General features: G+C 49.6%; 1 protein-coding gene across 4 annotated transcripts; it reads left to right on the top strand.

The window, feature by feature from the left end:
- The first annotated feature begins 3 nt into the window (after positions 1-3).
- Mau2 (MAU2 sister chromatid cohesion factor) lies at positions 4-20,846 on the top strand. 4 transcript variants are annotated; one of them, XM_034520647.2, is made up of 19 exons: positions 4-297; positions 6,454-6,471; positions 6,850-6,915; positions 8,039-8,134; positions 8,904-8,998; positions 10,338-10,365; positions 10,811-10,966; positions 11,835-11,981; positions 12,049-12,139; positions 12,829-12,932; positions 13,354-13,431; positions 13,712-13,777; positions 15,623-15,709; positions 16,712-16,761; positions 16,949-17,026; positions 17,133-17,244; positions 19,050-19,140; positions 19,504-19,631; positions 19,721-20,846. In XM_034520647.2, the coding sequence occupies exons 1-19, from the start codon at positions 4-6 to the stop codon at positions 19,793-19,795; spliced, it is 1,860 nt and encodes a 619-aa protein (XP_034376538.1). In that variant the 3' UTR covers positions 19,796-20,846. The 4 variants fall into 4 exon arrangements, with proteins under 4 accessions (XP_034376538.1, XP_034376541.1, XP_034376539.1 ...); XM_034520650.2 differs by having other exon boundaries at positions 19,728-20,846; XM_034520648.2 differs by having other exon boundaries at positions 15,623-15,706.
- Positions 20,847-23,323: the final 2,477 nt, after the last annotated feature.

The following is a 23,323-nucleotide window of genomic DNA, read 5'->3' on the forward strand; positions in this document are numbered from 1 at the left end:
AAGATGGCGGCACAGGCGGCGGCTGCGGCGCAGGCGGCGGCCGCAGCTCAGGCGGCCGCAGCGCAGGCCGCACAGGCCGAGGCAGCCGAGTCGTGGTATCTAGCTCTCCTGGGTTTCGCCGAGCACTTCCGAACATCTAGCCCGCCCAAGATCCGCTTGTGCGTCCATTGCCTGCAGGCCGTGTTCCCCTTCAAGCCGCCTCAGCGGATCGAGGCCCGTACGCACCTGCAGCTCGGCTCCGTGCTTTACCACCACACGAAGAACAGCGAGCAGGCGCGCAGCCACTTGGAGAAGGCGGTTAGTGTGCGGGCCAGGCGGGCGGGTACTGGGGACTCGATCCTCTTCGCCTCGTCGGGCTCGGGACTTCCGAAGGCCTCGCCCTCACCTGTGGTGACAGACAGGGCTCCGCCACGCCCTCTCACCCGGGACCCGGGCAAGTTGTCCCTTAGCAACAACTTGGTTCTCCATCGGGGGACCCCCATAGTCGGGTGGCCGTGGGGACATTGCCCAGAGCGTCAGCCTAGAAGCACCTACCTAGTGTGACTGCAGATAACAGGAAGAGAGACCCAGGCTCCCTGAGATGGACCAGTGAGGTCCCAGGAAATCTGAAATGCCATTCCTAGTGGCCGGACCTCAAGTTCTGACCTTCAGGTGTCTAGGTCTCGAGGCCCCGTTCCTGTGGCATGGATACTGGGGGAGGTGAGGCCCTGAGCTCCTGGTTGAACATTGTTGCCCTGTGAGGACGTGAAGAATGTACCTTCCAGAGGCAGTTGCAGCTCGGGGGGCTGGAGGTCGGTCTCACTAGTGGTGGCTTCTCCCACCACGAACCGGTCCATCTTTGAAGGAGTCCCCACTCCACTTCCAACTTGATTTGTGACGTCTTGGTGCTTCACAGAATTTGAAGAGGTAGCTGTCATTCGGCTTCTCAGTAAACTTAGTGGTTGTAAGACTTGTTTCTTCTCACGGCAACTGTGTCTCCTTCACACCTCCGCCTCCTGGCCATTTTCCTATCTTTGTTTTGATTGAAGAAACCCCTTGAGACAACTCAGATGTTTAATGTACTGACCCTCAGACAGTCTGAATAAATTGCCTTCAGGAGGGGATGAAAAGCCTTGTCTTCCAGACTGCAGAGTTAGAATTTATAGTCCTCACTGAACCGATTAACTTCCTTATTTCAAGAGTGAAACCGTATAGGCTTAGCGAGGTGAAGTTATTTAGCAAAGACCACACTGTGAGGTTTTTTGGTTTTTGGGGGTGTGGGGGTGTCATCGAGGTCTTCTTATGTAGCACAGAATTGGCCTCAATTTCCAGCAGTCATCCTTCCTGGCCACCCAACCCTGGGATTACAGGCATAGTTGCACATACCTGTGATGTGCATGCTCAAGGTAGAGGCAAGAGGCTAGCCTCTGCTACATAGAAAGAATATCTCAAAGAAAGAAAGCAGGTCTGGGTAGATGACTGTGGGTAAAGGCTTCTGCAGCACAAGGCTGATAACTTGAGTGGAAGGTGAACTCTCTCAAAAATTGCCTTCTGATCTCCGCATTTGCCGCACTCATATACATCATACACACAAATAATAAAATTAATTTTTAAAAATTATAATTAAAAAGAAGAGCTGGGTATGGTGGTGGATGCCTTTAAACTTGGCACTCAGGAGACAGGCAGATGGATCTCTGTGAGTGTTGCCAAAGAGCCAGGGCTACATAGAAGACCCTGTCTCAAACAGAACCATTGGTGGGGCTGGAGAGAAGGCTCAGCAGTTATGAGCATTGAATGTTCTTCCAAGAGGTCCTGAGTTCAAATCCCAGCAACCACACGGTGGCTCACAACCGTCTGTAATGGGATCCGATGCCCTCTTCTGGTGTGTCTGAAGACAGCTACAGTGTACTCGCGTTTTTTGTTTTTTGTTTTTTTTAAAAAGGAGGTAAAACCTGAGCTGGGCAGTGGCAGAGGTAGGCAGTTCTCTGAGTTCAAAGCCATCCTGGTCCACAGAAGGAGTTCCGGGACAGCCAGAGAGAGCTACATAGAGAAACCCTGTCTCAAAAAAAAAAAAAAAAAAAAAAAAAAAAAGTGAAACCTGGGCTCATAAATTTGTGGGTTTTAGAAAAGATGATTTAATTATTTTTAATTATGTGTGTGGATATATGCACATAAATGTTGTGCCCACTGAGGTCAAAGTTCTTGAGTCCCCTGGAGCTGGAGTTAGAGTTGTATGTGAACTGCCTGATGGAGTTGCTGGGAACCAAACTTGGGTCCCGTGCAGAGTAATATGTGTTCTTAACTTTCTTAACTGCCAAGCTGTTTCTCTAGTCCCCCTCAGTCTCACAATCACCAGTTTTTATACTAGAACAAGCTGTCATTATTGTGTTAGTGCTTTTTGCTGTTGTTGCCTTACTCATTCATCAAGGAGATATTTGTTCCCCTCCCACCAAGTGTCAAGCCTGTTGTGGACTGTCTGGGTATGAGATGACTGGAAAGTCCTGCCAGTGGTAGCTTTTTCTGTAGTGAGACTAGCAGTCCATAGGGCTGTTAGTCTATGAGCTTTGGACACTGACAAGAGGAAGGGATATAGTGATGAGGGAGTCTCTTATTTGTATGAATGACATTGGAATGGCTTGAGCTCGGGAGCCCATTCAAGGTTTCAGGTCAGTAACAAGGAGTGCCTGGGGCCAGCAATGGATTGAAGCATCCACGGCAGTGGTGAGTGAGGTTGACCCTGCCAAGTGCCAGGCTTCAGTGTAGGTGGAAGCCGGAGGCTGCCAGGGCCTGGCTGGTTCTGAAATGTTCTTTTCTTTCTTGTTGAGGGCAGTTAATCCCACCGTCTTTCTTTCTTCCTTGTTTCCTTGGGTGTCGATGTGTCCTCATGTTTCATCCACCCAGCCCTGTGCAAGCATGCCTGCAGTTGCTCTCGTTTAGCACTTGGCTTTGAGACCAGTAATTAAAACCCTTACCCTTGTGAAGTGCTTTCCCTTGCTGTAACAAAGCTGACTTCTGAAAGATCTCCTACAGAACCACATTGTGCCCTCCATAAGTCACCCCAGCTCAATACCAAAACTCTGTTAATCACAGCTGCTCCTCCATTCAATTCCCCTGAGTTTTATTTAAAATGACATTGTTGTCCTTGGAGTAACCCTAGGACTTTGTACATAAGTCACTATCTGGTGCAAAGCTGAATCACTAGCCCCTTCATTTGTTCTTAATTGCACTTTTCCCAAAAGCACAGCAATGAGCTTTTACTCTCTCCTCTCTTGGAGCTACTCAGTAAAGAATCATAGCATGAATCAGCACAGAGACCTGTAGTCCCATACACCTTGAAATGGGGAATTCAGAGAGATCAGGAATTCCAGATTTTGGGCTAGCTTGAGGCACACAATAAGACGCCCCTTTCTTTAAAACAAAACAAAACAAAACAAACAAACCTGAAAACATAATTGGGTTCTTTTAGGAAGTGCTGGGGTGAGCCAGGATGTGGTACTCTGTACCTTTGATCCCAGGACTCAGGAGACAGAGGTGGATAGATCTCTGTGAGTTCAAGGCCAGCCTGGTTTACAAAGTGAGTTCCAGGACAGTAAAATTTTTTCGAGACAGGGTTTCTCTGTATAGCCCTGGCTGTCCAGGAACTCACTCTGCAGGACAGTGAATTTTGACCCAGAGAAACCCTTTTCTCAAAAAACAAACCAAGAGGCTCAGTGGTTAAGAGCACTGACTGCTCTTCCAGATGTCCTGAGTTCAATTCCCAGCAACCACATGGAGACTCACAGACATCTCTAATGGGATCCAATGTACTTTTCTGGTGTGTCTGAAGACAACTATAGTGTACTCAGATAAATAAAACAAATCTTTTTAATAAAAAAAAAAAAAAAAAAAAAAAAGAAGTGCTGGGGTGAGAAGTGTGCAACACCACAACCACACCTGGCTGGTTCTTAGGTTTGAAATTATGCATTCTGGGGCTGGAGAGGTGGCTCAGTGGGTAAGAGCACTGACTGCTCTTCCAGAGTTCCTGAGTTCAATTCCCAGCAACCACATGGTGGCTCATAACCATCTGTAATGTGATCTGATGCCCTCTTTTGGTAGGCCTGAAGACAGTTACTGTGTATTCATATAAATAAAATAAATGAATCTTTTTTTTTTTAAATTATACATTCTATTCCCTTCTTTCTTTGCCCCTGCTAACCCTCTATTGCATGTCCCAACAACAGATGTCTTAGGTCTCAAGTACAGTAGTACCGCAGTGCTGTATTCAACAGGTTTGAAATAGGTACCTGATGTCTAGTTATAGTCCCTGTGTGTCTCACACCACCTTAGCAACACAGCATATAGTATAGCAAGCCTTCCACAAGATAGGGTAAGTTTAGAGCAACAAGGTATTCTGCGATAGAGACCATGTTCCCATGTTTTGTCATGAAGATAGAGTTGGCCAGGCTGGTCTCAGGTGTTTGAGTGATCTTCTTAGGCCTCTATAATGGAGTGTAAGTGATAGCTAGCTGCACCTGCCTTAGCTGCTCTGTGATGATGGCTTTGTTCTCTTGACCTAAAAAGCAGCTTTATCTCCACTGGTCAGGCACTGCCCATTCTCTGGTTAGCCTGGGAGTCTGCTTTACTTGTTTCCCTTTTCCTATCAAGGCTCCCTCTAAGCCTGATGCCTTTGGCTCAGTTTCAGTGGCTCTTTTTCTCCTTGATTTTGACCATGTCCCACTCTACGCTGGATAGAACTGGAATAGAAACCCATGCCCAGGCTGTGGCCGCCATGCAAAGCAGCTCTATGAGCTATAACCTGTGCTTCTCCTCTCTCTCACACTCTCCATCATCTTTGACTTTAGGAACTAAAGTTAGCATGGCCTTTCATTCTGACTCATCCTGCTTGCCTCCTCTACTTTATCCTGCCTGCAAAATACTGTTGTGCTTATGTGCCCGCCCTGTGTTAAGCACCATCCTCAGCAAATGGATGAGATAAAATCCTCCTGACTTCCTTCTTTAACATTTGTTTAGTGTGTGAGTGTGTATAGAAAGAGCATGTGTACAGGTCAGAAGAGAACTTGTAGGAATCTGTTCTCTCAGTTACTCAGGCTTGGTGGCAATTACTTTTACCCACTAAGCCATTTTGCCTACCCTTCTCCTGACTTCCTGTTGCCAATTCGATGTTGCCTGGAATGTGCTGACTCAACCTATAATCCCTGCACTTTGAAGGCTGAGGCAGGGAAAAAAAGTGCTGTTAGTTCAAGGCCAGCATGGCCTTGTCTCAGAAATGAAAAAAGCATGAGACTGGACAAGTGCTCACTGAGTGAGAACTGTTGTTGTTGAAGAATGAGGGCTCAAGTGCAGATCCCAGTGTCTGTGGGAAGGATCTGGCATGGCCATGTGCCTACATATGACCCCATTGGGAACCCTAGTGTGGTGGCTGCTGAGGAGCAGAGACAATAAGCCTTGCTGGCTGCTAGCTTACGTCCTCTCAGGGAATAAGGGAAATAAACATACAGAGCATGACGCTTGACATTCTCCTCTGACCTCCACATTCCTCTGTATATGCATGCACACCTGCTCACTCAAAGCAAAGATTGGATCATATATATATATATATATATATATGTATATGTATATGTATATGTATATGTATATGTATATGTATATGTATATATGTATGTATATGTGTGTGTATACACACATATTTGTTTAAAAAGCAAAAGCTAGATGGTGACACATTTTTAATATTCTAGGGACAGAAGCAGGTGGATCTGAGACTTAGAGGAAGCCTGGTTTCTGAAACCAGCTCTAGGCTAGCCATTGCTGTATAGTAAGTCCCTGTCTCAAAGGGAAAAAGTAAAGACAGCAACAACAGTGACAACAACAAAAACCCAAGTAAACATAAATAACAGGTAGTACCTGACACTGCACCCCACCTCACAAAACAACAAAACCGAAAGGAAACCTCAAGGCAACCTCACTGGCTTCTGGAAAGCTAACAACCACCAAGTACCTTGTGAACTAGAGAGTTCTTATTTTGAGTGTAGAGTATGGCCAAGATAACCCTGGGGTTTTCTTCTTTTAGTAGATGGGAGTCCTAGCTCCTTGTCTGATGTTAGGAAGAGAGGTCCCCCTCTTAATTGGCATCCCCCAAATGCCATTTAGTTTCTATTCCAGAAACAGATTGCAGGGGAAGCAGTGCTGTCTCTTCCCACAGTGCCCTTGGTGATGGGCATCTATGCCAGCACTAGTATAAGCCCAGTATAAACAGGCATCAAGCATTTGCCTCAGAATTAATCCTAGATAGGTGTGGTGGCTCATGCAGTACTCAGGAGTACTCAGTACTCAGGAGGCAGAAGCAGGCAAATCTCTGTGAGTTTGAGGCAATCCTGGTCTACAGAGTATGTTCCAGGACAACCAGAGCTGCACAGAGAAACCCTTTCTTGACCACCACTCCCCCCTAAAAATTAATCCTTTTTCTTTCTCTTTCAGTGGTTGATATCACAGCAAGTATCCTTTTCTTGTATATGTATTTTGAGGGGTGTTCACACTGGGGGTGGAACCCAGCACTTAGGGCATGCTAAGCAAATGTTCTGCCACTGAGCCGAACCCCCACGTCCTATACTGTGTTCTTGAGGGAATGTTCTACTTGAATGAAAAGCCAATGGTAAAAGCTGGAAACGTCCCTTTCCCTGGCATACCATGTACCCTAGCTACCCTGGAAGCCAGTCACCACTCTGAGCAGCAAGGTCCTCATCCTGCTCCTTTCTGCCCCAAATCGGCCTCCTCTGCCTACCCTGCAGCATGGAGGGGGAGGATTCACTTGGAGCTGTGGCCCCTTTTAAAGAGATATCTTTGCATTGTACTTCCTTAACTGAACTTCTCCAGATCCCACAGTTTGAAGATGTTAAATTTGAGGCGGCGAGCCTGTTGTCAGAGCTGTATTGTCAAGAGGTGAGAACATGCTGCTGGTGCTAAAAGCAGGGTCTCCCTGTTTGCTGGGCCTAGCAGGAGATCGTAGTTCCCAGCTGGGTAGAAGTTCACATTGTGTTCACTCCTCAGAGATCCATGTACGAAGCTTGTGCATGGCTCACTCACACTCGTTTCTGTGTTGTTCATTCAGGACTGGGGATAGAAGCCAGGGCCTCACACGGGCCAGACAGATAATCCTGAGCTCTGTCCTGTCCCGGCCCCTCCTGAAGTCTGCTACCTACTATAGTAGAAGTGACTTAGCACCATTGTCCAATATTCTTTAAGGTGTAACTTTTCCTGAGTCTTTTTATGGTCCTAGGGTAGTGTCAGGTACGTATGTGTGCTAAGTAGACGCTCTCCAGCACCAAACTGCACTTCAGCACTTCGTTTGTATTGTTTGTTTTTATTCTATGAATATAAGTGTTTTGTGTATGCAGGTGTACTCTATCCTTGCCAGTTGTCCACAGAGTCCAATAGAGGGCATGCGAGTCCATGGTGCTGGAGTGACATGTGGGTGCTAGGAACTGAACCCAGGCCCTCTCTTAAGAGCAGCAAGTACTCTTAACCATAAGAGCCATCTCCAGTGTCCCTCAGGGGTGTGTGTGTGTGTGTGTGTGTGTGTGTGTGTGTGTGTGTTTGTTTGTTGTTGGCTTTGTAGGGGAGGCTTTGGGGTTGTTTTGAAAAGTATGTAACCTTAGCCTAGACCTGGCTATGTACATCAGGCTGGCCTCCCCAGTAAGTAACCTTGGCTAGCCTAGACCTGGTTATGTACATCAGACTGGCCTCAGACTCACAGACATCTATGTGCCTCTGCCTCCTGATAGCTTAATAAAAGGCTTAGGCTGGCCTTAAACTCACAGGCTGTCCTGCCTCAGACTCCCAAACATTGATAAGACAGGTGTGCCACTACACCTATCAGGAAGAAGTTTCAGAAGCCATGGGAACTCTTCCTGAGCAGCAAGCACACTGTAATAGCATTCCCTGTCTCACCCTGAAAAGTGAACAAGAAGGGGCTCAGCCTGCTGGCACTGTGGCTGCTGCATCAGGGGTTCAATTCGATTGCCAACTTTTCATCCTCCTCGAACTTGAAACCATTTCCTTTCAGAACTCTGTGGATGCAGCGAAGCCACTGCTGCGGAAAGCCATCCAGATCTCACAGCAGACGCCATACTGGCACTGCCGCCTGCTCTTCCAGCTTGCTGTGAGTACAGGAGTGAGTGAGACCTTGGGACATGGACTCAAGTACCAGGCTCTCCTTGGGGGCCTCCAGGCTGCCATAGAGGGACTGGCCATTCCACTCTCTCTGCCACTTCTTCTTTCCTACATCCTATTTGCACCTCTTTCTGGGGGCACCTAGATAACTCTGGGCTGACATTTACCTGTCCTTGACCTGGCCGTCTGTCATGTCCTGTCTCCTAGGGCGCGCCCTGTCGCTCACGTAGCCATAGATGCTGAACGTTAGGGCCTTCCCCCAAGCTTCTCCCTTGTGCTCTTGTGCTCACATTGTCTCCTTGCAGCCTCCCATGTGCAGCTGTGGAAGTGGACTGGGCAGCTCCCTGCCCTCCCCAGCTTTCAGAGCTGATGACACTCTGTGTGCAAGGGAGTGTCTACATGGAAGGGTCCCTTCTAGGGACCAAAATCAGATGTGGCCTCTTTCAGTTTCCAGGTTTCTGGGTTTGAAACATCCTTAGACTACTGCTCTAAGGGAGCCCTTTCTAGTAGTTATCTGGTAGGCACTGGGTCTGCCCCAGAGCTTAGACTGCTGGCTCTGTGCACCAGTAAGCAGAAGTGACAGAGTACAAGGCATGGCTTGGTTTATACCCAGAGCAATTAGTGCGGTTGGCTGCCTTGGTGCTTGCACTCCAAGCCAGCACTGCAATGATTGTGCTGATATAGGAGACATAGACACACTGAGGCAAGTTCTGAGGAGTAGCATTGGCAGCCGTGTCATTGCTTTTTATCCTCTTCAGCAACTACACACACTGGAGAAGGACCTGGTATCCGCCTGTGACCTCCTGGGCGTGGGGGCTGAGTATGCCCGAGTGGTGGGATCTGAATATACAAGGTAGGCGTTGCCCACCCCTTTCCTCCTGTTCTCTAACTAGGAACAAGCTTAGCTGTCCTGCTACTTACCCTAAACATAGCACCTTAGTGTGTGATGGTGGCCTCTGGTGTAGTGACCCATGCACAGTCAATCCTAGCGAGTGACCATCAGTTCATGTCATGTGAACACTGGCTGGGAAGACAAGGGCAGTGTCTCATTTGTAGAGCTGGTACTGGCAGTTTCTCTCTCTGGTATTTTTAGACAGTCTGTCACTACTATAGCCAGGATGACCCCAGTTACTAGCTTTAATCCTCTTGCCTCAGCCTCCTAAAAGGTGGGGGTGACAGTTTTACACTTCCACACACTTCCAAATCTCTTGAAATAGAAAGCATTGGTAGGATTTGTTCAGCCACAGGCTTTATTGCACAGGTGCCTCCTTAACAACTAAGTATGATTTAGTGTCCATCCACCTGCGTGCAGTGGGCTAGCATTGGCATGAGAGACCACCCTCCCCTGCTATGGGAGCGTCTGTCCTCGGTTTCAGCATGTACATAGATCTACTTGGGAAAGTCCATGGAGTGGGATTTGAGAGAAGCCACAGAAACCCTGGTGACAGAGAAGGGAGGGTACTGACTGCCTGTTTATAAGTTCATGCCCTTAATCCTGAGAGAGACATGAGGTGGGCACAGCAAGTGCACAGGTGAGGTGGTGACAGCCCAAGCCAGTCCCTGCTTCCTCTGTCCTCTGCCAGACCAACCTCAGCTGTGTGGAACATTAAGGTGACTTGAGGGCGCCATCTTCTACTTACAAGTGTGTCTGCATCATATAAAACAGCTACTGAAGCCAGAGTACAGTGGGCACGCTGGCAGATGACGGAGGGTCCCAAGTTCAAAGTTGACAGGGTGGGTCAGTGGTTAAGTGTCCTTCTCTCAGACATTCGAACTCAGATTCACTTCTTAGAACCTACCTCAGGAGTCACAATTTCCTGTAACTCCAGTTCCTCACCGTCTGATGCTCCCCTGTGGCCTCCTTGGTGGCACCTGGATGCAGGTGGTGTACTTGTGCATATAGGCACACACATATAGTCATAAACAAAAGGTTTGTCTTTTTTTTATTATTAGACAAAGTCTCTATTATGTAGCGCTGGATGTCCTAGAACAGGCTGAAGTTCAGAGTTAAGTTGGAAGTATAGTGCAGTGCAGAGCTGTCTTGCTTGTGTAAGACCCTAAGATCAATTCCAGCATCTGCCCCTTCCAAATGTAAACATAGATCAGAACAAAATGCAGCACCCTACAGTGTCCTATAAATAAAGCACATCTCTGAGGGGCCTTACAAACCTCCTGTCTTATGTCTTTTTCAGGGCGTTATTCCTGCTCAGCAAAGGGATGGTAAGTCAAGGCTGGGTGTGTGCAGCCATGTTGCAGGCATGAGGGCTCCTTCAGGGCCTTTTCTACACAGGGTATTCTCAAGAGCAGGGGTTGTGCCCTGTCGGGCTTCGTTTGGGACTCTGAGGTTTCAGGTAGTAGATGTGCTGTTGAGAAAGCCTGCTGTGGAGCCACCTGTACTCTAGTTTCTCTGGTGCATCCAGCTTTGTTTGACTTTTTGAGGTAAGGTCTCTCAGTGTAACCCTGGCTGTTCTGGACCTCTCTATGTAGATCAGGCTGGCCTCAAACTCACAGAGATCTGCATGCCTCTGCCTCCCAAGGCTGGGATTAAAGGCGCGTGCTGCCACACCTGACCTCATGGCACCCAGCTCTGTGCTCTCTGGGGTGGGGTGGGGTCCTCAGCTGTTGGACTGGTAACAGTGATGCATTACCACTCTTACCCCCTCAGCTGCTGCTGATGGAACGCAAACTGCAAGAGGTGCACCCACTGCTCACATTGTGTGGGCAGATTGTGGAGAATTGGCAGGGCAACCCCATCCAGAAGGAGTCACTACGTGTGTTCTTCCTGGTGCTACAGGTGACCCACTACCTGGATGCTGGGCAGGTATCTTGTCTCTCGGGGTCTGTGGGGAGGGTTTACTCATGATATAATCTTGTTGCCTGTTTGTACACAAACATACACGTAGGTGTCCTGCTCTGGCATAGTTGGTGGCCCCGTCATACTATATGACATAGCCCCAAGGGTAGAGAGGGTGTTCACAGAGCAGTTTTGTCCTGGTGGGCCTATCCTCAGTTGAGGAAGAATTTGTAGCCTCACATTCAGTGAGTGCACACATGGTTGGAGGCCTCTAAAGGAAATTCATGGACACCATGAAGACAAAACAGGGTAGCATGCTACACACTCCCCTTTCTCAGCTCACAGTAGCTTTGTAAGGGTCAGTAGGACCCTGGTATGGCTGTGTAGCTGTGTTGAAGACCAGACACCTGTGTTTATATGATGGCCTCAGCCTATGAGTAATGGGAGCTACCTTGCCTGCCTTTTGCCTTTCCTGTTCCCATAGGCCCACTGGATATACACCCCCTGTGAGGTACTAGGCCAGTGTTGTGGGGACCCAAGAAATGCTCGGTGAACCTGTTATTAGGGCCTTTCTTGTGTTCCCGTTAGGCCCAGTTCCTCATACAGCATGTAAGAACATGGCAGCTTTTAGTTGTCCCTGAATGCTGAGAACCATAACTATTCCTGAGAGACTTAGGATGGCAGACAAGAGGGTTGGCAGAAGCCACAGTGCTAACAGGGTTTCTATTTGTGGGAGGCAACTACTGGGCCTCTTCTTGCCACCTTGAAGCCTGGCTTCTGGGAGACTAAGCCTTGAGGAGATGAGCTCTTGCAATAGGAGAGAGAGCCCCCATACAGGAGCTAGGCAAGTTTACCAGGCCTCCTGGGGTGCGGTGCTGAGGCATGCATGTCACAGGTGAAGAGTGTCAAGCCGTGCCTGAAGCAGCTGCAGCAGTGCATCCAGACCATCTCCACGCTCCATGATGATGAGATCCTGCCCAGCAACCCAGCTGACCTCTTCCACTGGCTGCCCAAGGAGCACATGTGCGTGCTCGTCTACCTGGTGAGTCCTGCCACCCCGGGCCTGGGCTGGGAGAGGGCCTTGTGACCACCACCTGCTCTCCTTGCAGGTCACAGTGATGCATTCGATGCAGGCTGGTTACCTGGAGAAGGCACAGAAGTACACAGACAAGGCACTCATGCAGTTGGAGAAGCTTAAGAGTAAGTGCTGCCTGGGCAAGAACCCCAGCAGTCCCAGGTTTCCTTGACATTAGGACACTGCCATGTTCAAGGAGACCAGGGTCAGAACCTAGCCCTCACCTACCTGCTATGAATCCTCCAAATTCTAGGGTTCTAGCCACATACTTGACTGTTTCATGCATCCTGAGGATGCATGTGGCCTTAGCATTCCTCTAAATCTCTTTGAGCCTGTGGAACTGTGCTTTTCTTTTCCTCAAGCTGGGTTGGGCAACAACTTTTTCCTCACCCAAGGAGATTTATGCAGGGCTGCTAGGAACTGCCTGAGGTTCCCATGACTGGACTCTGTCCTAACTCTAGCACGCACAGTTGAAGACACCTTGGAGAACCCATTCAGCAAGCTCTTGCGCTCTTAGCCGGGATGGCAGGCAGCCTCTGTAGAGATGACCTGAGTGTGGTGCAGTCAGTGCTCAGCCCGGAGTTTCCTGTGGCTTTTGGCGCTTGGCTTTCAAGCCAGGACCTGACCTGTGTTTGCTAAGCTCCTGTTTTACCTGAGCCCATCCACTGGGGACTTCTCAGCTTTGGGATACTCCACCGTGACCTCGGCTTAAGCTTATGTCCTTATCTAGATGGGGAGAGGCTACAGCAGGGCTGATGTTGGCAGGGCCTGGTGGTACCATGCCTGCATGCTCACCCCTGCCTCCTGTCCCCAGTGCTGGACTGCAGCCCCATCCTGTCATCCTTCCAAGTGATCCTGCTGGAGCACATCATCATGTGCCGGCTTGTCACAGGCCACAAGGCCACTGCACTACAGGAGGTAGGAAATACAGAGAGCGGGATGTGGGAGCTGGTCTGGGTGTAGGCACAGGTGTCAAGAGGGGAGGGTACAGTGACCTCACTGTCACTGCTCTAGCCTGGGCTGTAGAATCCAATGTAAAGCCAATAGTCTGGTTCTCTAAAACTTGTATGCTCAGGGAACATTGGGGTGTGACTGGGATCCATGTCACCGAAATGCACACCTTCCTGAGAACATTGGGGAGGCATTTTATAACCTGAAGATGGGACGAAGGTCAGCATGTGCAAGGAGAAAGGAGATCAGGTCATCCTCTTCCATGTGGTGGCTCCTCCTGCCACTTTGACCCCAGTTTGACAAGTAGATGGGAACATGTCTTCCAGCCTTGGGGCTGCACCCCAGTGCCAGATCCCAGGGCAGGCAGTTACCTTGGTTCTCTCCTCAGATCTCCCAGGTCTGCCAGCTGTGCCAGCAGTCCCCTAGGCTCTTCTCCAACCATGCTGCCCAGTTGCACACACTGCTGGTGAGTATGCCCCAGGCACTGGGCCCCACTCTTGCCAGCATCCAGCACACCTAGCAAAGGATGTGATCCACCCTGAAAGGATCTGGATGTCCTAGTAAATAACCCTATGACACTACCCAGGCAGCATCCAAGCATGAGCTCTATGCTCTTGTGGCGAGGGGTCCTTTACAGTAGATGGAAGCTCATCCCAGGGCCCAGGTACAAATGATGCTTGCCTGTGGTCACTGCATTAGCTACCCTGGTTCTGACCTGAGCCCTACGTGTATCCCTGTCCTTTCAGGGCCTGTATTGTGTCTCCGTGAACTGCATGGACAATGCTGAAGCCCAGTTTACCACAGCCCTTCGGGTAAGGCTGAGTACTGTTCCTGAGTAACATTATGGTATGAGGTTGGCTGCCACACAAAAAGGATGGAGACCAGCTTAGGTCTGCTGCAGGAGCTATAGACTTTGAGCCCACGTATACTGCAGTTCCACAACAGTGAAACAGTTCCTGTTGAGGTGGGAGGTAGCTAAGGTGAAGAGTTCTTGGCTACCCTGGAAAGGTAGGAGGAAAGGACATGTACAGGGACACTGGGTAGCCATTCTGACACCTGGAAGGTTCTAGGACATTCTCAGACTGGGTCGGTTTGTGGTGCTCTTGGAATCATGCTGGGTTCTGGGGTTTGGTACAGTCACATTATGTGGATATACAGTGACTGGAATGTGCCCTTATCTTATGTCTTGTGATAAGTGCTTAGGGACAGAGGATAGGTTTTACCTCAGGAAGGGGGTTTCCAACAAGATACCTACACCTAGACAACTGACCACTAGTCCATTTCTCCCAGAGTGGTGCAGATGCCTCTAGGGACAGCTCAACTCCCACTGTGCACAGGACCAGGCAAGAATGTCCCCACCTTGACCTCAGTGTCCTTGCAGGAAAGAGGGAGGCTATTAACCTATTCACCAGGGAGCCCCCAGTAGAGATTATTATAGAGCATGTTCTATGAGCAAGGTGCCTGGAGCACCCCTCTGACTGGAATAGGAGTTCCCCTCTTCTTTTGCTACATGTCTTTGGATGCAGTGTCTTTGGCTGCCTACTCCTCTGGCTCCACCCCTGTCTCCCTAGACCCCAGACCCTCCTACTGCAACGCCAGAGCCCTTCTGCAATGCCAGAAACCTCATGTTCTTAGTGGTTGGTTGTCTTACCTTCTGTATGTGGCTTTGGCTCAGCAGCACAGTGCTTAAGTCATGTGCTGAGGGGAGTCCTCCTGGTGGGAGGGGAAGAGCTAAGACAATCACAAACCTTCTCAGACACCTCCTGTTGTTCACAGCAACACCCCAATACTACTGCAGCTCAGGTCAGGGAGGGAACTCTGGGCTTTTGTGTGCTAGGCCTAGGACTGTAGGGAATTGGAGTCAGAGGGCCCAGGCTGCTTAGTCTCTCACATCCTTTCCTTCTTCCTCTCCCAAACATCTGGGCTTTTCTAAGGAGATTGAACCCAAAGTTTCACATGTGCTAGGCAAGGACTGTATTGCCAAACTGCAGCCCCTGCCTGTGTGTTTTAAGACAAGATATCTCAGTTGCACAGGCAGGCCTTAAATTCTGATCCTGCCTGGCCAGGTGTGGTGGTATAAAAATCCCAGCACTTGGGAGAGAGAGACATGTGGCTCTCTGTAAGTTTGAAGCTAGCCTTGTCTACATACGGAGTTCAGAGACAAACACTGTCTTGAAAAAAAAGGTTGGGTTTTTTTGTTGTTGTTGTTGTTGTTGTTTTTTATCTTGCTCAGCTTCCTTCCCAAGTGCTAGGATGACCAGCCTCCACTGCCACACCTGGAGCTCTACTCCTTCTCTTGACCATCTCACTTTCCATAATCAATAGCTCAGTGGAGGGACCATGCCAACGTGCTTTAGGGCCTCACTGTACAACTGTTGGACTACAAAGCAAAAACAAGCCAGGGTGGTTACAGGCCTGTCATCCCAGCTGTTCAGACCCTGAGCCAGAAGAACAGAGAACTGCAAGCCAGTTCTGTGTAGAGACCAAGTCTTGTCATCCACTGTTGGTCAATGACAGGATCCACTTTGTGCTTGGGTTTGGAGTTGGCTGTTTGAGTCTGAAAGGAGCCCTTGTGCAGCTCTGGGTCCGAGTCAGGCCCCAATAGGGGGGTGACAGTGGCTAGGCTGGCCTCCTAAATGCCCCATCTTTCATTCCAGCTCACCAACCACCAGGAGTTGTGGGCCTTCATCGTGACCAACCTTGCGAGTGTGTATATACGGGAAGGAAATAGACACCAAGAGGTAGTAGGTGACATGCTTCATGTTCGGTATCCTTCTCCATCACTTGTGTGGGGGCTACGGGTGTCCTCGGCTCCTACAGACCTTAGAAAAGCCTGGATTTTTTTTTCTCTATGAGGGTCATGACTGGGACAGCACTCCTGGTGCCATGTGGCTGCTGTCCCATCCTAAACCACTCAACTTTATTGACCCCACATTGTACTTAAAACAAACAAACAAAAAACATCTTAGGGTGGTTGTGGTGCATGCCTTTAATCCAAGCACTTAGGAGACAGAGGTAGGTAGATCTCTCTGGGTTCAAAGCCAGCCTGGTCCACAGAGCAAATTCCAGAATGGTAAGGGCTACACAGAAACTATCTCACAAAAAAAAAAAAAAAAGCAAAACAAAACAAAACAACCCACAAAAAAAAAATTGTGGAGTTTGCATCCAACTTGGGGCTTTTGCTTGCTGTCAAGCATTCTGCCACAGAGCCATAGCTCAGCCCCAAATCAGACGGGAGCACGTCTTACATGTGCAGCTTAGCCATCCTTAGGGCTGTGTTCATAAGCCAAGTGCTTTCATCCGGGCTTCCTAGCCAGAGCCACAAGTTAGGTTCTTTGACCCTAGGTGCCCCACCCTAGAGTCCCTCCAGAGTGGCCTATATTCTCTGACCTCTACAGCCTTCATTCTAGCCCTGGTCTGCTGTCATCTCTCATCTACACAAACTATGGCCACCTTTCCAGGTCTGGGCTAGAAGAAGTAGGAAGCCCAACCTCTGCCACCCTGGCTGTCAGGGAGCTGAGGCAGGACTCTTGGATCACAAGGATACTGTGTGTCTCAGTGTCCCCACTCTGCCTCTGTCTCCTACATGGTTCCCTCAGATGAACACCCCATCTTGAGGCTGTTCAGGGCAGGCATGCTGCATGTTGTGATAGTTTTCCCATGGGGTGGAAGAAGCTCTGTCCCCTGTAGCATGTTCAGGGCCTGGCCTCCTCTAGGTGGAGTTCTGACTGATGTTTCTCCACCAGCTGTACAGTTTGCTTGAGAGGATAAACCCAGACCACAGCTTCCCAGTCAGGTGAGCCGCCTATGTCCCACACAGACATTCCACTCCCCCCATTGCTCTGGGGTGGTATATGCTCCTGTGGGCCCCAGACCTTCACACATACTCAATACTGCTTGCACCCCACCCTTTAGACAGTTTGGAGGGGCTGCCTTTGGGAAACTTTTCTCCTGTATCCAACTGTGACTCTGCTTCCCCGCAGTTCACACTGCCTCCGAGCAGCAGCCTTCTACGTGCGAGGGCTCTTCTCCTTCTTCCAGGGCCGCTACAATGAAGCCAAGTAAGTTTGAATTGGGCACCATGTATGATAGCCCCTCTTCCTCAGTCCACCTCCGCTTCTCTATGACTGATACCTGCAGGGTGTTAGCATCTGTCTCCACTTGTAGGCGATTTCTTCGAGAAACTCTAAAGATGTCGAATGCAGAAGACCTGAACCGCCTCACAGCCTGCTCCCTGGTGCTGCTGGGTCACATCTTCTATGTGCTAGGAAATCACAGGGTGAGTCCCTACCTAGCCGATGCACAGGCTCGAGACCTGAGGAGCACTACCGTGGAGCATGGCATTTTCTGTCCTGGAATCCAGGGTGTGGAAAGCGTGGGGTCCTGGGAGTTTCCTTCCAAGATGTGTATGTCAAGCTCACAAGCCTCAGAACTAAGAGACAGCTGCCTCCTGCCATGTTCCTGTAGGCTTCTCAGCATACCATCCCTTTGGAATCCATGGCCCCGTGGGACTGTCTCAGAACCTTAGATGAGACCAACAATCTCAAACCCTCCTGTGTCTGTGGCACCATCAACCACGTGACTTTATAAGGCCTTTTTACTTCAAATTATTGTGTGTAGTGAGGGTACCTTAGCCATAGAGAGCAGGGAGTGGCCTTAGTGTTCCCAGTGCTGTGGCCTGCTGATTGGGCAGCTGCTTGTACATTGGGCAAGACTGGTTACCCTGTGGGACTCTAGCGTGCTATGCTGCGGAGCACGTAAGCACGTAGAGTAGCAATGTGGGCCAGGAGTCTGCTTGTCTAGCAGTGTTTCCCACTCTGTGGCTTTCTGTAAAATACTCCCTTTCCCTTTCTTAGCCTGACTAGGGAGATAGCAGGGCCTGTGAGGTCAGGGCAGTCAAAGTGAGCCTGGTGGTGGAGCAGCAGGGACAGTTTGGTGAGCCAGACCCTTATGATGAGAAATACTGCAGCAGTCAGAGTCACATGACCAGCAGAGGCCTGGCTCAGGTGAGGGTCAGACCCTATCCAGGCATCTATAGAGCAGCCCATAATTCCAGCTCCTCTTAGGGTCTGGGAGAAGGGAGCAGCTCTTCCTGTCTACTGTGTTTGAGGTCTGATAGGAACTCTGCTCTGTTTGGTTGTGGCTGTTGGAGGTTAAGGTCTGACTAACACAGCTGAGCTGCGTTGGGTTAGGTTGTTTTTCCATTAACCTGGAATCTGGATGAGGCTTTTCAATTTTTGTTATTTCTTCATTTCTCATTTACTTATGTGTGTGAATGTTTTGCCTGTATGTGTGCATATGCACCATGTGTGTGCCTGGTGTCCACAGAGGTCAAAAGCAGGGATCAGATTCCCTAGTCCAGGAAGAAGGCAGTTGTGAGCTGCCACGTAGGTACTAAAAACTGAACTTGAGTTCTGCAAGAGCACCAAGTGCGCTCAACCTCTGTCACAGAACGTACCCAAACCTGGCCCAGTCTGGGGAGGTAGAACAGTTCAGGGTCACGGTTTGGACTTTAGAACTACCTCCAGTTCCTCAGTGTGAGGTCAGAAATGGGAAACCGCTCTCCAGGACTCCTGTAGCCTCATCATGAGAACACTGGCCTTCTAGGTCAACAGCTCGGCACACACAGAATCTAAATCTATTTAGAGGGAGTCACAGGCCGAGAGGCCCCACATCCCCACAGTAGCCTACAAAAGCCAGCTCAAAGGGGCAAATCTTGTACACTCAGTTCATCAGCTTCCTCCACCTGAATCATGCCCTTGGCACAGGCTACTGCTTCAGTAGCCTTGGGACTCCTGCATGAATGTATAGTTTTAATCATTTCTAATTGTTGCATCAGAGCTGTCTTTTTCTCTAGCTGGCAAGAGGCATGTATGGCCAATGCATTGGCTTGTGTGCAGAGAGGGCAAGAATGCTCAGTTCGGTTTTTTCCAAAGTGGGCATGAGTACTTTAGAGGACCATTTCAGGTAGGCTCTGGGGGTACAATCAGAGTTTGTTCAGGAGCAACAGAACATAAAATGGGAAATGGAGTCAAAGACACTCTTCCGTGGCCTCACTGTTAATTCTTAGCTTTTGATTGGTAGGAGAGTAACAACATGGTGGTGCCTGCCATGCAGCTAGCCAGCAAGATCCCAGACATGTCTGTGCAGCTGTGGTCATCTGCCCTCCTGAGAGGTGAGAGAACAAGACTGCTAGGCATGCTGGTAGGGCCCTGACATCATATGAGCAGGGGGAGTGTCTCCAGGGGATTTCTATTTTTGTTTATTTCTTGGAAACAGGGTCTAGCTGGTCTGGAATTCTGGGTAGACAAGGCTGGTCTTAGTCACAAATTTACATTCCTTTGCCAAGCCATCATGCCTAACTTTCCAGGGGATTTTTAAGAACTATGGCAGGTGGGGCCTGGGTTCCTGCTTCGTGGATGATCCTCCTGAGTCTCAAGACTCAGGATCTCTGAGAGTAACTCCTGTCTCCCCTGGGTTGGTATGAGTTTGGCTACCCGGGTGATGAAGTAGACAGTGACACCTGCCCCATCCTCAGACCTAAACAAGGCATGTGGGAACGCCATGGATGCCCATGAGGCCGCACAGATGCACCAGAACTTCTCACAGCAGCTGCTGCAGGACCACATCGAGGCCTGCAGCCTCCCCGAGCACAACCTCATCACGGTATAAAGGGTGGGAAGCAGACACAGGGAGGAGGAAGGGGCTCTGGCTCTTCAGGTGTGGAGGGATTTACTCGTGTGTTCTCCCCACAGTGGACAGATGGCCCACCCCCTGTACAGTTCCAAGCTCAGAATGGACCCAACACCAGCCTGGCCAGCCTTCTGTGAGGCCTGTATCCCCAACTTGGACCCAGCACTGGAGCTCTCTGGGAACAAAATCACCAGGATGCCCACCAGTCCCTCACCATTGTCTAGAGCTAAGTCCCAAGAGTGCTGGAGCCATCATCTGCCTCTGACGGTGACAGCCAATTGCACCTATTCCAGGACTCAGTGCCATCTGTTGAAGGGACTGATGGCCTAATCTGTGTCTGGGTGTCACCTGAGAAGAACAGGGTGACAATGTGTGTGGGGGCATCATCTGAGTGCTCAACCAAACCTAAGTGCAGCCGCACAAAGTGGTCTCCAGCCCAGGGCAAGCTAAGGGGAGAGCAATGGTTCTCACTTTGCTCAGCCTGCTGTTCTTCCAGTGTCCCTGAACTCAGGGACTTCTGAGGACCTGGAAGTCAGCCTCTTAACCTGAGTGGTCCTCCAAGGTGACCCAGTACAAGGGAGGAGCTTGGAAAGAGGTGTGCATGTGCAGTTGATGAGGCTGCGACTTGTGCATCCTTCAGAAGCCCCTGCTCATGCTCGGCATCCATCACCTTTTGGCCCTGCCTAAGCACTAGGCAGAAGTCCCATTGGACCTGAACGAGGGAGTTTCCTTCCTGGCAGCTATTTGGCTTTCCCATGGAGGACAGTTATGGGACCAACTCAGCTCCTCTTGGCTTGAGAGCTGCCCTGAGGGTGACAGTGATGGGGGTAGGAGCATAGTGGTTCCTGCCAGCTTGTAGCATCTGGGCAGGTGCTCTCTCTGGTGGCAAAGGCGGTGCTCGGAAGCCGTCACCAGGCCATATGAAGGCCCTTCTCAGAGCTCTGGAGTCTGTGACCGAAGGGATGAAGCTCCAAGGCCTTCATGAACATCTTCACTGAACCATGTGCCCATGGCCAGGTGCCAACCCTTCTGTCTTCCTCTAGCCCTTTGGGTCCCAGGGACCTACCTTCAATACCTACATCACAGCCCTGCCTATTTATTTAAGCTTCTTCTTCTTTTTTTTTTTTTTTTCTTATAGGGCATTTTGTACATAGAGCGATTCAAACAAGGACCTCTCAATTTGCCATCTGTCCTGATGTTAGAGTGCTTTTAGTGTCCATATCTCAGGCATGTGAGAACTAAGGACAGGGTTGTGACAAATTCTATAGTCAGTGTTGAGGTTCCACCTCTGTGACCCCAGCACAGTCACCACAGTGTCCAATAGCTAGAGATTGAGGAGAAATCCCAGAGGGGCTAGCACACAAAGGTATTAGAGTTACTAAGAGCCAGGCTAACTGTAACCCCATATGAGGCTGTTACCCCTTAAGCCACAGGTGACACTCTGGGTGAAGGAAGGCATGTCATCTGTTGAGAGGTTTTGTCTGTCTGTTTTCATAAGCACGATGGCCTTGCCTGGTGTTAGCAGCCTTTTAACCGGGAACTGTAAGCTGAGACCTGTGAGAAGTCTGTCTGCCGCTCTCTTCCTTTAGGACCACTACTCGCCTGGTCTCTTCATTTCCCACCCTCCAGCTCTGCCAGCAGCCCCTCTACAGTAGGCTGCACCCCAGAGGCAGAGGCATAGCCCATTTTCAACTCAGCCTGATAGGAACCTGGTCAACAGCCCCTTTTTCTTTTTGCTTTTGGCTGGATATTGATTGATTTTTGTTTTTGCTTTTGAAGACTGTGGTACTGCACCTCAGCCTCCAAGTGCCTGGCTCTTATAGTTTGGCTTTGGGGTTTTGATTGGAAGGGGCAGTGTTTAGAGCTTTTGTTTTTTGAGACAGTACCTTGTTCATGGATGACCTTGAACTCTGAGTCTCCTGCCTCTAGCATAGTACTGGGATGATGGGCATGTGCCTTTGCACTGGCTTTACCTGGTGCTGCTAGGCTAGCATTCTGCCAACTGAGCCATAGCTTTATCCTGTGGTCCTATCTTGATACAGTATTTGCTTTGGACCATCTGTGAAGGGTGCTCTGTCCTTCAGTTTCAGCACAGTCCCCTAGACAGGCTTCCTCCTGTACCCGGGTGTCCCTTTAGTCCCCAAGTTTTTTTTTTTTGTTTTGTTTTGTTTTTTGTTTTTTCGAGACAGGGTTTTTCTGTGTAGCCCTGGCTGTCCTGGAACTCACTCTGTAGACCAGGCTGGCCTCGAACTCAGAAATCCACCTGCCTCTGCCTCCCAAGTGCTGGGATTAAAGGCGTGTGCCACCACCGCCCGGCAAGTCCCCAAGTTCTTAAAGGGCAGAAAACAGCTGGAGATGGTGGCTCATACCTGTCATCCCAGCATTTGGAAAGCTGAGATGGGAAAACACTCCCACGTTACATGCCAGTAAGTCACACGGTGAAATATGAATAAACCAATGAAGGAAGGCCTGGGCCAACTCCTGTGCTCCAGGTAGGGAAGGCTTTTCGATGTTCCATGGGGTCATTGACTCTTGACTAAATTGAAATCCATATAAAATTTGATAGGTTTTGGTTGACTAAATTTGACAGAATTTAACTGTCTCTTCCTGGCTTACCTTGTAGCTGCTGTTACCCAGATCTCACCCAAGGTTAAGGTATGAGCTACCACTCTAGGATTAGACTGATTTGTTTTGGCTTGGTTTCAAGATCTCCACTGGTTTCCCTAGGAATTCTTTGGTTGCACCCCCAAGTTTCTGAGACCATAGGTGGCACTTCACCATGCCATCTCTCCAGTCCCTTGTTTGTAGTTTTGTCCTTTGTTAGGGATGGAACCAAGCCCTTGTGCACAGCAAACATACCTCCCACACTGGACTATGTGGGAGCTGTTCCAATTCAAGACCCCAGTGCTCAGAGGACTCAAGGGAAGAGCCTCCACTGCCTTGAGTTTGCCATATTTGTGCCTAAGCGCTGTCCTTTCTGAGAGGATTCAGAGTCCAGCTGGGTGTCTCATCCTCCACATCTGGGCATATCTGCCTTCCAGACAGCCTAAGCTAGATTTTAGGTAGAGTACTCATCTTTTGTCAACTTGAAGCTTATATTGTCAGAACAGGCCAGGGGCCTGGGTCCTAGCTCACCAACCAGCCTTTGGAGAGGGTGTGCTAGATGACGTCTCATGCTTCACTGGTGTGTACCTGTGACAGCAGGTGTCCCCATCTGGAAGGTTTGAGTCTGTCATCAGCCTGTACTAACCTGGATGGGCACACACATGGTTAGCTTCTCATGAGAGTGGTCTTCTATCTCCCCACAGCCAGGCAAAGTGGCATTTACCTGTGATCCCAGCACTGAAGAGGTGGAGATCAGGAATTAAGGGTCATCCTCAGGCTAGCCTGGGCTATAGGATCTTGTCTTTAAGAAAATAAAACGAGATGGAGGAATGGTTCGGCAGTTTAGAGCTTCAAGTTCAGTTCCCAGCACCCTTGTCAGGCAGCTAACAGCCATCTGTAACTCCAGCTCCAGGGGTTCTGACAACCCTCTTCTGGCCTCTACACATAACTGAACCCTTACAGCATTAACACATAATTAAAGATAACTCTGAAAAACAGGAGTTGGCAAGATGGCTCAGGGTAGTTTACTGTCAAATCTGATAACTGAGTTTGCTCCCCAG

This window comes from Arvicanthis niloticus, chromosome 16, assembly GCF_011762505.2.
Source record: "Arvicanthis niloticus isolate mArvNil1 chromosome 16, mArvNil1.pat.X, whole genome shotgun sequence".
Lineage (NCBI taxonomy): Eukaryota > Metazoa > Chordata > Mammalia > Rodentia > Muridae > Arvicanthis > Arvicanthis niloticus.